Consider the following 17,474-nt stretch of genomic DNA (forward strand, 5'->3'; position numbering starts at 1 on the left):
ATTAATTTACAGGTTTTAATTGTAAGTGGAGGGCAGAGGTAATCTCCTAATGAACCATCTCTGCTATAGTACCGATCAGCTCTGTCTGGTGTTGAGTCCATGTTCCCACAAATTGTGGACGGACACAATAGTGGATTTTACAGTACTGTGGGGGAATAATAATCGTACATTAATCAATCCAAACACCTGTGAATCCAAAAGTGGCACGTCACATTTCCAAATCATAAAACTCATGTCACACGGTGTAAACATTTCTGATCGTTATGTTTGATGTAGAGTGACAAGGTGACTTGGCAGAATGGCAGTTTGCTTATTGTGAAGACAAAATCACTGCGTCACACAGACATGAATGACTCCTCTCCGTCTGCTCACATTACTATCCGTTTGTCTGAATTGCCTTGTGGAAAGTCTGACACTGCAATATTATATTTTATAACTTCCCTAGTCATGTCGGGCAGTAGAACAGGCTTTCAGTTCAAGCCCACCTGACCCAGGTTGAGATTCATAATGGACCGTTTCTGGACTGGGTGAAACAACAACAGTCTTTGTGTGACGGTGGGGATGCAGGGTTGTGTTCCAAGACGAAACAACTACAAGTGCCCTCTAGTTCCTCACAGCTGGGAGAGGAGGAAAAACAGCTGTTAGCTGAAGACTGTTCGTTGAGTCATAAAAGTGCATTGAAATGTCTTGTGGACTGTGGAGAGGTGTGTTGCCACTTGGAGACACCCCAGGTAGTCTTCTCACTCAGACCCTTGTAATCGTTTTGTCTTGTGTTTCATCTACCCCACGTTTTCCAGGAATATTCTTATTAACATGTTACTGAATGTATCCAGAGTATTTTCAAGATTTCGTGATCAACAAATGGGGTGAAAAGTACAGAAAATGTGAAAACAATCAAGTCGGTCTGTATTCAATCTTGTCAGGTGAACTCTTGCGTCCTCAGCTTTTGGTCTAATAATCCCCCCCCCCCCCCCCATTATCAACAAACGGTTCCCTTTCAATTGCTACCATGGTTACGCATTAAATATTTGTTCTGTTAGAAAAATTTACATTTAGCTCAATCCCCCCTATAGGCCAATTCCCACGAGTGTAAAGGTTAAGTGAAACTCCATCACACTGCATCATCATTCCACAACAACAAATAAAAGTGAATATTCCCCTGTTGTTGGCCTTCAAAATTACACTTCGAACATGAGTCAAATCGAAGCCATATAACTTGACACCTAACGACATTCTGATGACCAGTATTAACATAGAAACTGAAACGAAGTAACTTGAGTATGTGCCGGAACGCCTCTAGCGTTTTTTTGAGGGCCCTAAGCGATATTTGTTTGAGACTCCGACAGACATCGTGAGGCCCCCGCTAGTGGTCCTGATTTAGGCAATACGCAGGCTCATGAGGCCCCGCTCGTGGTCCTGATTTAGACAATACGCAGGCTCGTGGGGCCCCGCTAGTGGTCCTGATTTAGACAATACTCAGGCTCGTGAGGCCCCGCTCGTGGTCCTGATTTAGACAATACGCAGGCTCGTGAGGCCCCGCTCGTGGTCCTGATTTAGACAATACGCAGGCTCGTGAGGCCCCGCTCGTGGTCCTGATTTAGACAATACGCAGGCTCGTGAGGCCCCGCTCGTGGTCCTGATTTAGACAATACGCAGGCTCGTGGGGCCCCGCTAGTGGTCCTGATTTAGACAATACGCAGGCTCGTGAGGCCCCGTGCGTGGTCCTGATTTAGACAATACTCAGGCTCGTGGTGGTCAGCTAGTGGTCCTGATTTAGACAATACTCAGGCTCGTGAGGCCCCGCTCGTGGTCCTGATTTAGACAATACGCAGGCTCGTGAGGCCCCGCTCGTGGTCCTGATTTAGACAATACTCAGGCTCGTGAGGCCCCGCTCGTGGTCCTGATTTAGACAATACTCAGGCTCGTGAGGCCCCGCTCGTGGTCCTGATTTAGACAATACGCAGGCTCGTGAGGCCCCGCTCGTGGTCCTGATTTAGACAATACGCAGGCTCGTGAGGCCCCGCTCGTGGTCCTGATTTAGACAATACGCAGGCTCGTGAGGCCCCGCGCGTGGTCCTGATTTAGACAATACGCAGGCTCGTGAGGCCCCGTGCGTGGTCCTGATTTAGACAATGCGCAGGCTCGTGGTGGTCAGCTGTTTGTTCATCCCAACTAGATGTGAAAAATCTGAGGCCCACACCAGACCCTAACCCACAGTGAATTATAAGTGAAATAATCTGTCTGTAAACAATAGCTGGAAAAAAATGACTTGTGTCATGCACAAAGTAGATGTCCTAACCGATTTGCCAAAACTACAGTTTGTTAACATGGAATTTGTAGATTGGTTGAAAAACGAGTTTTAATGACTCCAACCTAAGTGTATGTAAACATCCAACTTCAACTGTAGATATTCCATACAAAAAAATGCTGTTTCCAGCTACAATAGTCATGAACAATGTCTACACTGAATTTCAGATCAATTTTATGTAATTTTAATGGACAAAAAAGTGATTTTCTTTAATAAAAAAAAAACAAGGACATTTCTAAGTGGCCCCAAACTTTATAACAGTAGTATGTATGTTCCTCAGGAGCAGTAGTATATAATGATGTATTATAATACTATATAACAGTAATATGTGGTTGTTCCTCTCAGGAGCAGTAGTATATAATGATGTATTATAATACTATATAACAGTAATATGTGGTTGTTCCTCTCAGGAGTAGTAGTATATAATGATGTATTATAATACTATATAACAGTAATATGTGGTTGTTCCTCTCAGGAGCAGTAGTATATAATGATGTATTATAATACTATATAACAGTAATATGTGGTTGTTCCTCTCAGGAGCAGTAGTATATAATGATGTATTATAATACTATATAACAGTAATATTGTTTCTCTCAGGAGTAGTAGTATATAATGATGTATTATAATACTATATAACAGTAATATGTGGTTGTTCCTCTCAGGAGTAGTAGTATATAATGATGTATTATAATACTATATAACAGTAATATGTGGTTGTTCCTCTCAGGAGTAGTAGTATATAATGATGTATTATAATACTATATAACAGTAATATTGTTTCTCTCAGGAGTAGTAGTATATAATGATGTATTATAATACTATATAACAGTAATATGTGGATTGTTCCTCTCAGGATTAGTAGTATATAATGATGTATTATAATACTATATAACAGTAATATTGTTCCTCTCAGGAGCAGTAGTATATAATGATGTATTATAATACTATATAACAGTAATATGTGGTTGTTCCTCTCGGGAGCAGTAGTATATAATGATGTATTATAATACTATATAACAGTAATATGTGGTTGTTCCTCTCAGGAGTAGTAGTATATAATGATGTATTATAATACTATATAACAGTAATATTGTTTCTCTCAGGAGTAGTAGTATATAATGATGTATTATAATACTATATAACAGTAATATGTGGATTGTTCCTCTCAGGATTAGTAGTATATAATGATGTATTATAATACTATATAACAGTTATATTGTTCCTCTCAGGATTAGTAGTATATAATGATGTATTATAATACTATATAACAGTAATATGTGGATTGTTCCTCTCAGGATTAGTAGTATATAATGATGTATTATAATACTATATAACAGTAATATTGTTCCTCTCAGGATTAGTAGTATATAATGATGTATTATAATAATATATAACAGTAATATGTGGTTGTTCCTCTCAGGAGTAGTAGTATATAATGATGTATTATAATACTATATAACAGTAATATGTGGTTGTTCCTCTCAGGAGTTCTTCTTTGATCCTGAGGTGCTGACAGAGGGACAGCTGGCTCCTAACGACCGCTGCTGCAGGATATGTGGCAAGATCGGACACTTCATGAAAGACTGCCCCATGCGCAGGAAGTAAGAAGTGTGTGTTGCGTAAGCATGTATATGGGTGTATACCCGTGTGTGTGTGTTTGTGTTTGTTTGTTTGTTTGACAGCCATGAAATCTATGGCTAAACCATCTCTGTGCAGCTCCTCCCAGCGCTGCGATTCCCGTTTCCTCTCCACGTCAATAGCCAGTATCAGGTCAAAACGGTGGCGCGAGAGAGGAAGATTTCAGCCCCTCCCCTCTGAAGGTTGTTCATACCTTGATCTGGCAGACAGCCAGGAATTCAGTGCAAAGGTGGGGTGTATCTAAGACTTTGCATACAGTTACCACTCCTTGTGCAGACGGTGGAAACCTTGCATTGAGAAGGAAAGAAAGTCATTAAGTTGATCTTGAAGGACATCAACCCTCTACTAGCCAGTTAACTCGGAGAAGGAGTCGCCACTGTGATGGACTGGTTCGACTGGGACAGCAGCCAGACCATCAACCACAGCCAAGTCACCCAGACAGACCATCAACCACAGCCAAGTCATCCAGACAGACCATCAACCACAGCCAAGTCATCCAGACAGACCATCAACCACAGCCAAGTCATCCAGACAGACCATCAACCACAGCCAAGTCATCCAGACAGACCATCAACCACAGCCAAGTCATCCAGACAGACCATCAACCACAGCCAAGTCATCCAGACAGACCATCAACCACAGCCAAGTCATCCAGACAGACCATCAACCACAGCCAAGTCACCCAGACAGACCATCAACCACAGCCAAGTCACCCAGCAAGACCCTCAACCACAGCCAAGTCACCCAGCCAGACCATCAACCACAGCCAAGTCACCCAGCCAGACCCTCAACCACAGCCAAGTCATCCAGACAGACCATCAACCACAGCCAAGTCATCCAGACAGACCCTCAACCACAGCCAAGTCACCCAGCCAGACCCTCAACCACAGCCAAGTCACCCAGCCAGACCCTCAACCACAGCCAAGTCACCCAGCCAGACCCTCAACCACAGCCAAGTCACCCAGCCAGACCCTCAACCACAGCCAAGTCACCCAGCCAGACCCTCAACCACAGCCAAGTCACCCAGCCAGACCCTCAACCACAGCCAAGTCACCCAGCCAGACCCTCAACCACAGCCAAGTCACCCAGCCAGACCCTCAACCACAGCCAAGTCACCCAGCCAGACCCTCAACCACAGCCAAGTCACCCAGCCAGACCCTCAACCACTTTCTCGATCTTCAAACAGTGTTGGACAAGCTAAGAGCAGCTGGTCTGACAGTGAACATGAAATAGAGCAACTTCTGCTGAACCTCCCTGAAATTCCTTGGCCATATTGTGTCCTCTAACGGCATCCATGTGGATCCTGAAAAGACCAAGGCTGTACAAGACTTCCCTGTGCCAACCACCCTCAAGGCCCTTCAATGGTTCCTTGGGATGACAAGATGGTACCACGGGTTTGTGTCAAACTTCTCCCTGGTGGCAGAACCACTCAACGCGTTGAAGCGGAAAGGAGCGAAGTTCTGATGTACGGCATAGTGCCAGAGCTCCTGCTGATGAAGCTCTACTGTACTGGCCAAATCTCAGCCTAGATAAACTTAGCAAAAAAAAAGGAAACGTCAACTGCATTTATTTTCAGCACTTGTATGAACATAAGATTCAACAACTGAGACACAAATTGAACAAGTTCCACAGATGTGACCAACAGAAATTGAATAATGTGTCCCTGAACAAAGGGGGGGGGGGGGGTCAAAATCAAAAACAACAGTCAGTATCTGGTGTGGCCACCAGCTGCATGAAGTACTGCAGTGCATCTCCTCCTCATGAACTGCACCAGATTTCCCAGTTCTTGCTGTGAGATGTTACCCCACTCTTCCACCAAGTTCCCGGATATTTCTGGGGGGAATGGCCCTAGCCCTCACCCTCTGATCCAACAGGTCCCAGACCTGCTCAATGGGATTGAGATCCGGGCTCTTCGATGGCCATGGCATAACAGTGACATTCCTGTCTTGCAGGAAATCACGCACAGAACGAGCTTTATGGCTGGTGGCGTTGTCATGCTGGAGGGTCATGTCAGGATGAGCCTGCAGGAAGGGTACCACATGAGGGAGGAGGATGTCTTCCCTGTAACGCACAGCGTTGAGATTGCCTGCAATGACAACAAGCTCAGTCCGATGATGCTGTGACACACCGCCCCAGACCGTGACGGACCCTCCACCTCCAAAACGATCCCGCTCCAGAGTACAGGCCTCAGTGTACCGCTCATTCCTTCAACGATAAACGCGAATCTGACCATCACCCCTGGTGAGACAAAACCGCAACTCGTCAGTGAAGAGCACTTTTTGCCAGTCCTGTCTGGTTCAGCAACAGTGGGTTTGTGCCCATAGGCGACATTGTTGCCGGTGATGTCTGTTGAGGACCTGCCTTACAACAGGCCTACAAGCCCTCAGTCCAGCCTCTCTCAGCCTATTGCGGACAGTCTGAGCACTGATGGAGGGATTGTGCGTTCCTGGTTCCTTTGAAAGACAGGGTCCTGAAAAGGGGACTTTTTTTTTTTTTTGCTGAGTTTATAAAGTCACATCTGAAACTGTCAAGTTTGTCAAATGTACAAACCAGAAGGCCGGAAGACTGCCGGCAAGTTGCAGCAAACCGCGATTACACAACCTTGGGAAATGTTAGGAGTGGATTTGATGTGTACATGCTTGTTTTTGTCGATTGACTATTCCAAGCGGGTGGAGCTCTTTGTCCTTGCTGTGGCCTGTCAAAGCACAGTCTCTAACAACCTCACGAAAGAGATCCTGACTCGCTGAATAGTGCCTGATCTTGTCTGATCTAGGTTCCAAATTCGTCTCTGATCTCTGAGGAGACCTGGCGAAGAGAGAACCTGAGGCAGGCCGTGGTCAACTTCTATCACCCACAGACCAACCTCATTGAGAATGTGAATCAAACCTTGAAGACAATGGTTGTTACCTATGTAGGGACCCAGCTCCAATAATGGGACAAGCACCTTTTGCGGGTTTGAATTCTGCTGTGCAAGAGTCCACTGGAGTCACTCCTGCAGAGGTGAACTGGAGTCGTCCCCTCAGAGAACCCTTAGACATGGTGCTACAGACCCAACTGTTTAGTCCAGACTCAAACTACCTGGTCATAGCATTCAGTCATTCAATCTCCACGACTTGAGAGCTCTTGTCTCAAAGAATCTGATCAAGGCTCGTCTCAAGCAGAAGAGAAACTATGATAAGAAGTCGTTTCTGGTCAGTGATCGGGTATCGCTCCAGCCGTATTCAAAAGCTGAACAATTATTCTGGGCCAAGCTGGCCCCTAAATGGCAAGGACCATATAAGATTGTGGATCAGATGGGGCCCTGGTGAAATACCGAGCGGTGGAGGACACAGGTGAAGACATGCGCATTGTCCCTAAAGTGTGTTACCCCCTCGGCTGAGGAATTGGAGGAGATGAGCGCTGGTCATGGTTATCTTCTGGAGAGGGAAGTGAGGAGATCTGCCTTTTTATGGCAATGGTTGGCTTTTTCCAGGGGAGAGGGGTGTGTGACGGCCTCAAATTTGTCCTGACGGCCTCGGTGCGTCTCCTCCCTGCAGTGCGCGTCACCTATAATTCATCAACTGCATAAAAATGGTGACTGTGGCGGTTTTCAAACCCTCAGCTCTGAAGCTTGTTCATACTTTCTTTTTTTTTTTTTTGTGCGCTGTAGCCATACCTCAAGAAAGCGATAACGCCGCCAACATTCCTAAACAGATTACAGTAATAAATAAATAAACAGATTACAATAAATAAATAAACAGATTACAATAACAGGCAAATCTCCGTTCTCTGCTGGAGTTCTGTTGTTGGATCGGATTGACTCACACCTTTTTTTTTTTTTAAATGTATCTGCACTGTAGGAGTTGTTGGGGAATAATATATTATGAATCCTAATCATTTGTATTGATGTGTGGAACAAACGTTTATGGTTTTTGTGGGACTGGTTTTGCACACCGCTTATTGATGAACATTGCGTGCGCATGAGGTCAAAGGTTTTCTGGGCCGGGACTGTCTGAGGTACAGGACTTTTCCTGAGAAACGTAAGTTATTATTATTTTCTGACTGATATTGTTTGTGTGATCATATATTTTGTGCAGAAAGACCACCATTGTTTTGGAGTTATTTAGTTCAATGTAAAGGGTTTTTGATAAGTTTCTATTCCACGACTGACTTTTTCCACGAGTCCTTTGTATTGGTCTAGACATAACTGACAGAAAAGGAGAAATCAAACATTTCTCTGGTAGGCATGACCTTCCTGTCAACCCCTAAATAACTCAGGAGTTAAGTCAAAACCGTTAGCGTGTGTGCGTTAATCTCCTCCTCCTCTCCAGGTCTAGGCAGCGTCGTGAACAGGAGGACCGAGCGGAGGGAAGGAGGGAATGGGCGGAGGGGGGCAGGGAACATCGTCAGGGTGAATACTGGAGAAGACAGGAAGAGAAACGGTGCTGCTTCCTGTGTGGAAGCCACGCCCACATCAAGAAAGACTGCCCCCAGTACAGAGGACCAGCTGGGGCCTTCTCTTCATCTCCCTCTACGAGCCACATGAGGAATTTGAGAGAGAGAAAAACCGGTATGATGAATACTCGCACAAACATTGACATGCACTCAGAACCCTATTCTAACCCTAGTGTGTTTGTCCAGGACTCACCTCAACCTGGTCTAATCCTAGTGTGTGTGTTTGTCCAGGACTCACCTCAACCTGGTCTAATCCTAGTGTGTTTGTTTGTTCAGGACTCACATCAACCTGGTCTAACCCTAGTGTATTTGTTTGTTCAGGACTCAGCTCAACCTGGTCTAATCCTAGTGTGTTTGTTTGTTCAGGACTCACCTCAACCTGGTCTAACCCTAGTGTGTTTGTTTGTTCTGGACTCACCTCAACCTGGTCTAATCCTACTGTGTTTGTTTGTTCTGGACTCACCTCAACCTGGTCTAATCCTAGTGTGTTTGTTTGTTCAGGACTCACCTCAACCTGGTCTAACCCTAGTGTGTTTGTTTGTTCTGGACTCACCTCAACCTGGTCTAATCCTAGTGTGTTTGTCCAGGACTCACCTCAACCTGGTCTAATCCTAGTGTGTTTGTTCAGGACTCACCTCAACCTGGTCTAACCCTAGTGTGTTTGTTTGTTCAGGACTCACCTCAACCTGGTCTAATCCTAGTGTGTTTGTTTGTTCTGGACTCACCTCAACCTGGTCTAATCCTAGTGTGTTTGTTTGTTCTGGACTCACCTCAACCTGGTCTAATCCTAGTGTGTTTGTTTGTTCTGGACTCACCTCAACCTGGTCTAACCCTAGTGTGTTTGTTCAGGACTCACCTCAACCTGGTCTAATCCTAGTGTGTGTGTTTGTTCTGGACTCACCTCAACCTGGTCTAACCCTAGTGTGTTTGTTTGTCCAGGACTCACCTCAACCTGGTCTAATCCTAGTGTGTGTGTTTGTTCTGGACTCACCTCAACCTGGTCTAACCCTAGAGTGTTTGTTTGTCCAGGACTCACCTCAACCTGGTCTAATCCTAGTGTGTTTGTTCAGGACTCACCTCAACCTGGTCTAACCCTAGTGTGTTTGTTTGTCCAGGACTCACCTCAACCTGGTCTAATCCTAGTGTGTTTGTTTGTTCTGGACTCACCTCAACCTGGTCTAATCCTAGTGTGTTTGTTTGTTCTGGACTCACCTCAACCTGGTCTAACCCTAGTGTGTTTGTCCAGGACTCACCTCAACCTGGTCTAACCCTAGTGTGTTTGTCCAGGACTCACCTCAACCTGGTCTAACCCTAGTGTGTTTGTTCAGGACTCACCTCAACCTGGTCTAACCCTAGTGTGTTTGTCCAGGACTCACCTCAACCTGGTCTAACCCTAGTGTGTTTGTTCTGGACTCACCTCAACCTGGTCTAACCCTAGTGTGTTTGTCCAGGACTCACCTCAACCTGGTCTAACCCTAGTGTGTTTGTCCAGGACTCACCTCAACCTGGTCTAACCCTAGTGTGTTTGTTTGTTCAGGACTCACCTCAACCTGGTCTAACCCTAGTGTGTTTGTTTGTTCAGGACTCACCTCAACCTGGTCTAACCCTAGTGTGTTTGTTTGTTCAGGACTCACCTCAACCTGGTCTAATCCTAGTGTGTTTGTTTGTTCAGGACTCACCTCAACCTGGTCTAATCCTAGTGTGTTTGTTTGTTCAGGACTCACCTCAACCTGGTCTAACCCTAGTGTGTTTGTTTGTTCAGGACTCACCTCAACCTGGTCTAACCCTAGTGTGTTTGTTCTGGACTCACCTCAACCTGGTCTAATCCTAGTGTGTTTGTTCAGGACTCACCTCAACCTGGTCTAATCCTAGTGTGTTTGTTCAGGACTCACCTCAACCTGGTCTAATCCTAGTGTGTTTGTTCAGGACTCACCTCAACCTGGTCTAATCCTAGTGTGTTTGTTCAGGACTCACCTCAACCTGGTCTAATCCTAGTGTGTTTGTTCAGGACTCACCTCAACCTGGTCTAACCCTAGTGTGTTTGTTTGTTCTGGACTCACCTCAACCTGGTCTAATCCTAGTGTGTTTGTTCAGGACTCACCTCAACCTGGTCTAATCCTAGTGTGTTTGTTCAGGACTCACCTCAACCTGGTCTAACCCTAGTGTGTGTGTTTGTTCAGGACTCACCTCAACCTGGTCTAATCCTAGTGTGTTTGTTTGTTCTGGACTCACCTCAACCTGGTCTAATCCTAGTGTGTTTGTTTGTTCTGGACTCACCTCAACCTGGTCTAATCCTAGTGTGTTTGTTTGTTCAGGACTCACCTCAACCTGGTCTAACTCTAGTGTGTTTGTTTGTTCTGGACTCACCTCAACCTGGTCTAATCCTAGTGTGTTTGTTTGTTCTGGACTCACCTCAACCTGGTCTAACCCTAGTGTGTTTGTTTGTCCAGGACTCACCTCAACCTGGTCTAATCCTAGTGTGTTTGTTTGTTCTGGACTCACCTCAACCTGGTCTAACCCTAGTGTGTTTGTTTGTCCAGGACTCACCTCAACCTGGTCTAACCCTAGTGTGTTTGTTTGTCCAGGACTCACCTCAACCTGGTCTAACCCTAGTGTGTTTGTTTGTTCTGGACTCACCTCAACCTGGTCTAACCCTAGTGTGTTTGTTTGTTCTGGACTCACCTCAACCTGGTCTAATCCTAGTGTGTTTGTTTGTTCTGGACTCACCTCAACCTGGTCTAATCCTAGTGTGTTTGTTTGTTCTGGACTCACCTCAACCTGGTCTAATCCTAGTGTGTTTGTTCAGGACTCACCTCAACCTGGTCTAACCCTAGTGTGTTTGTTCAGGACTCACCTCAACCTGGTCTAATCCTAGTGTGTTTGTTTGTTCTGGACTCACCTCAACCTGGTCTAATCCTAGTGTGTTTGTTCAGGACTCACCTCAACCTGGTCTAACCCTAGTGTGTTTGTTCAGGACTCACCTCAACCTGGTCTAATCCTAGTGTGTTTGTTTGTTCTGGACTCACCTCAACCTGGTCTAACCCTAGTGTTTGTTCAGGACTCACCTCAACCTGGTCTAATCCTAGTGTGTTTGTTCAGGACTCACCTCAACCTGGTCTAATCCTAGTGTGTTTGTTTGTTCAGGACTCACCTCAACCTGGTCTAATCCTAGTGTGTTTGTTCAGGACTCACCTCAACCTGGTCTAACCCTAGTGTGTTTGTTTGTCCAGGACTCACCTCAACCTGGTCTAACCCTAGTGTGTTTGTTTGTTCTGGACTCACCTCAACCTGGTCTAATCCTAGTGTGTTTGTTTGTTCAGGACTCACCTCAACCTGGTCTAATCCTAGTGTGTTTGTTCAGGACTCACCTCAACCTGGTCTAATCCTAGTGTGTTTGTTTGTCCAGGACTCACCTCAACCTGGTCTAACCCTAGTGTGTTTGTTTGTCCAGGACTCACCTCAACCTGGTCTAACCCTAGTGTGTTTGTTTGTTCAGGACTCACCTCAACCTGGTCTAATCCTAGTGTGTTTGTTTGTTCAGGACTCACCTCAACCTGGTCTAATCCTAGTGTGTTTGTTTGTTCTGGACTCACTTTAACAGGAGGAAAAAAAGAAAAAGAAGCAACACCAAAATATGATTGAGTTCACAAGCAGGTCATTGTCCAATTATTTTACTGTAATTTCACAAACTTTTCAAACTATATGTAAATGTTTCGGTAGCTTTACATTACAACATAGCGTTACCTTTCTTAAGCTTCAGTGCATCTCATCCCTGCTATATTGAATCCACGTGTGTTCCAGGCAGTCTAGCCAGCAGACACATGGGTCTGTCTGGTCCCAGAAGGAGCCCAGTGGACTGAGGAGATGGGGAGAGAGAGAGAGGCAGCTCTAGCCCCAAACCTCTGGTTTCTACTCTACTCCCTCTGAGGTCTGACCTCCAGTCCACCAGCCTGAACCTAGAACATCCGGAACTCAGAACCCTACCCGTTGGAACCCTGACATGGAACCCCAGTGGATGGTGGCAGAGCCTGAGTGCCTGTCTTCCAAATGGCACCCTAATCCCTATATAGTGCACTACTTATGACCAGGGCTTTACGTTTGACCAGCGCCCTGGTCATAAGTAGTGCACTATAAAGGGATTAGGGTGCCATTTGGGACATAGAGAGGGTATTTTATGTTTTAACTACCCCTCCTGCCTCAGAGGAACTTTTTAAATCGTTGTATTGTGTTTTAACTGAAAAGCCATTTTGCATGCTCCTCCTCCTCTAAGTTGATTTTTATTTTTTAATGTTATTTTAAAAGTGATTATTTGTTAGATTTGTCTCGTGCAATGATGTCCTCCCAAACACCCCTCTCTTCCGCTTTGTCTCGTCAAATCCAGTTTGAGCCGGGCTGTGTGACTGTGTGTGTTTGTCTGCTCATCTCTGTGCGTGCGTGAAAAGGGGTGAATCTGTATTCAGAGGTGGATGAACGGCCCTGAAAACAGGCGGGTTCTTTAGATAAAAATGGACAGTTTGTATTAAATTGTCTCCTTCATGCCAGAGTCTCCAAACATGGTAGCTAAAGATGAATTCCATATTGCTTCTGCCTGCTCCCTCTAAACACGCCATAGGTGCTGAATATATGGTCCTGTATTGGGTTACTAGTAGCCAACCCCAATGTGTGTCGATCTGAGAGGCCTGGATATATATATATATATATATATATATAAGCAATATGGGAAAACATTAAATGACAACCTTGTCTATAGCTGGTGACACCATATTGTTTATATACCGAACCACTTGTCTTTTATGATCAGGGGTATGGCTTGATTTTGGGTTCGGGGTGCAGGGAGTGGGTAAAGGGGGGAAAACCGGGAAACGGGTTTTTTGTTTTTATGTTGCCTTTTTGTGGCCACAGTGCCTCTGATTGGTGGGCCTGGTAGCTGTGACGTCAGATTCTGTCCACTCTGGTCTGGGATGCTAGTGTTCTGAGACCTGCTTTATAAATAAACTTTCTTTACAAAACCAAAAAAGGAAACATGCCATTCATTTTATGTCCTGAAGATGTTAACGTATATATTTGTCAGATATGTATTTTTCTACCTGTTGGAAGTTTAGAAGATAACATTACGCAATGATCAACGGTTAAAGGAACATTTCCACCCCCAAAAAAACATTTTGGTATTTTCTTCATTCAGTCCATTGTTGACATAGTCCCAACATGTTTTCAAGATGTGTAACTTTCAAAATACAGAAATCATCCCTGTATGATGCATTTTTTCTTACCATTTGGCTACATCATAAGATGCAAAACGAATTATACAGGGATGATGTGTATTTTGAAAGTTACACATCTTAAACTTGATTAGCTGACAAGCGAAACATTGTTTTTTTTTCACTCATCCAAATATATGACGAGTTTAAAAACAAATATTTATCCAATGCCTGCTATGTTTTTGGATCACTGCTTTCCCAGCTCCCTGTCCTCCCACCGGTGTTGCCATGTTCGCGGTTTTCATGCCATATTGGGCAACTTTGAAAACGATGTCGCGGGTTAAAATGTATTGGTCGCGTTGTTGGCTATTTCTAAGTTGCACTGTGGCCGCCATGACATTTCTCTTTAAAATATACACTGCTCAAAAAAATAAAGGGAATACTTAAACAACACAATAACTCCAAGTCAATCACACTTCTGTGAAATCAAACTGTCCACTTAGGAAGCAACACTGATTGACAATAAATGTCACATGCTTTTGTGCAAATGGAATAGACAACAGGTGGAAATTATAGGCAATTAGCAAGACACCCCCAATAAAGGAGTGGTTCTGCAGGTGGTGACCACAGACCACTTCTCAGTTCCTATGCTTCCTGGCTGATGTTTTGGCCACTTTTGAATGCTGCCGGTGCTTTCACGCTACTGGTAGCATGAGACGGAGTCTACAACCCACACAAGTGGCTCAGGTAGTGCAGCTCATCCAGGATGGCACATCAATGCGAGCTATGGCAAGAAGGTTTGCTGTGTCTGTCAGCGTAGTGTCCAGAGCATGGAGGCACTACCAGGAGACAGGCCAGTACATCAGGAGACGTGGAGGAGGCCGTAGGAGGGCAACAACCCAGCAGCAGGACTGCTACCTCGGCCTTTGTGCAAAGAGGAGCACTGCCAGAGCCCTGCAAAATGACCTCCAGCAGGCCACAAATGTGCATGTGTCTGCTCAAACGATCAGAAACAGACTCCATGAGGGTGGTATGAGGGCCCGACATCCACAGGTGGGGGTTGTGCTCACAGCCCAACCCTGTGCAGGACGTTTGGCATTTGCCAGAGAACACCAAGATTGGCAAATTCGCCACTGGCGCCCTGTGCTCTTCACAGATGAAAGCAGGTTCACACTGAGCACGTGACAGACGTGACAGAGTCTGGAGACGCCGTGGAGAACGTTCTGCTGCCTGCAACATCCTCCAGCATGACCGGTTTGGGGGTGGGTCAATCATGGTGTGGGATGGCATTTCTTTGGGGGGCCGCACAGCCCTCCATGTGCTCGCCAGAGGGAGCCTGACTGCCATTAGGTACCGAGATGAGATCCTCAGACCCCTTGTGAGACCATATGCTGGTGCGGTTTGCCCTGGGTTCCTCCTAATGCAAGACAATGTGGCTCATGTGGCTGGAGTGTGTCAGCAGTTCCTGCAAGAGGAAGGCATTGATGCTATGGACTGGCCCGCCCGTTCCCCACACCTGGATCCAATTGAGCACATCTGGGACATCATGTCTCGCTCCATCCACCACAGACTGTCCAGGAGTTGGCGGATGCTTTAGTCCAGGTCTGGGAGGAGATCCCTCAGGAGACCATCCGCCACCTCATCAGGAGCATGCCCAGGCGTTGTAGGGAGGTCATACAGGCATGTGGAGGCCACACACACTACTGAGCCTCATTTTGACTAGTTTTAAGGACATTACATCAAAGTTGGATCAGCCTGTAGTGTGGTTTTCCACTTTAATTTTGAGTGTGACTCCATGGGTTGATAAATTTGATTTCCATTGATAATTTTTGTGTGATTTTGTTGTCAGCACATTCAACTATGTAAAGAAAAAAGTATTTCATTCATTCAGATCTAGGATGTGTTATTTTAGTGTTCCCTTTATATTTTGAGCAGTGTATATATGATTTCACTGTGACCTGTTGCTGAGTGGTGGGGAGGGGGATGTGTGTGTGTTGAGAGCGCTAATGGAGACAAAACACTAACTATTTTGGGCCCACTAGGGCACATCACATAAATCCACTTGTTGGTGGTTTAAACTACATTCTAGTGTTGACTGCTTAAAGAAAACGGTATCAAGCGAAGTGATATATGGATGTTCAGTTCCTGGTTCTGGGGGGGATGCCGAGGGGAAATTTGAAATGGAAGTTGTGAAACTCCCTCGCGTGGATCATTTTAAGGGGGAAAAAGTCCTCAATGAAACTGACATGAGGCTAAATGTGGAGAATGATACATGTGCCTCAGTTGACCATCAAGCAGCCTATTAATATATATGCCATTGTCGGCTACCATTTGATACATGAAATATGTTGAAATGATGATATCACTGGAGTGATTGCAAATCTACTTGTGCCACTTGTGTAGCCTACCTGGAGCTGGCAAACCGATTGAATAGATAGCCTGTAACTCCAGTGTGTTGTAGTCTTGTGTTATTATCAATAGATAGCCTGTAACTCCAGTTTGTTGTAGTCTTGTGTTATTATCAATAGATAGCCTGTATCTCCAGTTTGTTGTAGTCTTGTGTTATTATCAATAGATAGCCTGTAACTCCAGTTTGTTGTAGTCTTGTGTTATTATCAATAGATAGCCTGTATCTCCAGTTTGTTGTAGTCTTAGCCTGTAACTCCAGTTTGTTGTAGTCTTGTGTTATTATCAATAGATAGCCTGTATCTCCAGTTTGTTGTAGTCTTGTGTTATTATCAATAGATAGCCTGTAACTCCAGTTTGTTGTAGTCTTGTGTTATTATCAATAGATAGCCTGTATCTCCAGTTTGTTGTAGTCTTGTGTTATTATCAATAGATAGCCTGTATCTCCAGTTTGTTGTAGTCTTGTGTTATTATCAATAGATAGCCTGTATCTCCAGTTTGTTGTAGTCTTGTGTTATTATCAATAGATAGCCTGTAACTCCAGTTTGTTGTAGTCTTGTGTTATTATCAATAGATAGCCTGTAACTCCAGTTTGTTGTAGTCTTGTGTTATTATCAATAGATAGCCTGTCACTCCAGTTTGTTGTAGTCTTGTGTTATTATGAATAGATAGCCTGTAACTCCAGTTTGTTGTAGTCTTGTGTTATTATCAATAGATAGCCTGTAACTCCAGTTTGTTGTAGTCTTGTGCTATTATCAATAGATAGCCTGTAACTCCAGTTTGTTGTAGTCTTGTGTTATTATGAATAGATAGCCTGTATCTCCAGTTTGTTGTAGTATTGTGTTTTTATCAATAGATAGCCTGTAACTCCAGTTTGTTGTAGTCTTGTGTTATTATCAATAGATAGCCTGTAACTCCAGTTTGTTGTAGTCTTGTGTTATTATCAATAGATAGCCTGTAACTCCAGTTTGTTGTAGTCTTGTGTTATTATCAATAGATAGCCTGTAACTCCAGTTTGTTGTAGTCTTGTGCTATTATCAATAGATAGCCTGTAACTTCAGTTTGTTGTAGTCTTGTGCTATTATCAATAGATAGCCTGTATCTCCAGTTTGTTGTAGTCTTAGCCTGTAACTCCAGTTTGTTGTAGTCTTGTGTTATTATCAATAGATAGCCTGTAACTCCAGTTTGTTGTAGTCTTAGCCTGTAACTCCAGTTTGTTGTAGTCTTGTGTTATTATGAACGCATTAGATTGATGTAACAGTCAGATTAGGCTACAGGTCAAATTAAGTCTAAAAAATAAACACTGGCTGTTGTTGACAAACATATTCGGTCCATACACATTTTAACATTTAATTCAGTGATTGAAATTACGACCCCATCCTCAGTAGCCTATTCCAGCAGGCTATTGGGGGAAACAAGCACTTCTAATTTGCGAAATCGTCTCCCTATCCATGTCAGTTAATTTGTACTAAGCAAACTGCTAAATC

At 44.4% G+C, this 17,474-nt stretch overlaps 1 protein-coding gene and 1 long non-coding RNA gene across 6 annotated transcripts in view; one reads left to right on the plus strand and one right to left on the minus strand.

The window, feature by feature from the left end:
• Nucleotides 1-13,400, plus strand: part of tut7 (terminal uridylyl transferase 7) — a 63,654-nt gene extending 50,254 nt beyond the window's left edge. For all 3 annotated transcript variants that reach the window (XM_036936544.1, XM_036936546.1, XM_036936545.1), the window contains exons 26-29: nucleotides 3,797-3,912; nucleotides 8,260-8,498; nucleotides 11,985-12,037; nucleotides 12,185-13,400. In XM_036936544.1, the coding sequence (XP_036792439.1) occupies nucleotides 3,797-3,912; nucleotides 8,260-8,498; nucleotides 11,985-12,025 (396 nt within the window). In that variant the 3' untranslated portion in view covers nucleotides 12,026-12,037; nucleotides 12,185-13,400. The remainder of the gene's footprint in view (nucleotides 1-3,796; nucleotides 3,913-8,259; nucleotides 8,499-11,984; nucleotides 12,038-12,184) is intronic.
• LOC118937426 lies at nucleotides 10,043-11,969 on the minus strand. Of its 3 annotated transcripts, none has more exons than XR_005034763.1 (3): nucleotides 11,938-11,969; nucleotides 11,027-11,716; nucleotides 10,043-10,449 (listed from the first exon to the last, which is right to left on the minus strand). It is a non-coding gene; the product is annotated as an uncharacterized LOC118937426 (long non-coding RNA). The 3 variants fall into 3 exon arrangements; XR_005034764.1 differs by lacking the exon at nucleotides 11,938-11,969 and adding an exon at nucleotides 11,848-11,888; XR_005034765.1 differs by lacking the exon at nucleotides 11,938-11,969 and having other exon boundaries at nucleotides 11,027-11,540; nucleotides 11,582-11,869.
• Nucleotides 13,401-17,474: the final 4,074 nt, after the last annotated feature.

Source organism: Oncorhynchus mykiss, chromosome 11, assembly GCF_013265735.2.
Source record: "Oncorhynchus mykiss isolate Arlee chromosome 11, USDA_OmykA_1.1, whole genome shotgun sequence".
NCBI lineage: Eukaryota > Metazoa > Chordata > Actinopteri > Salmoniformes > Salmonidae > Oncorhynchus > Oncorhynchus mykiss.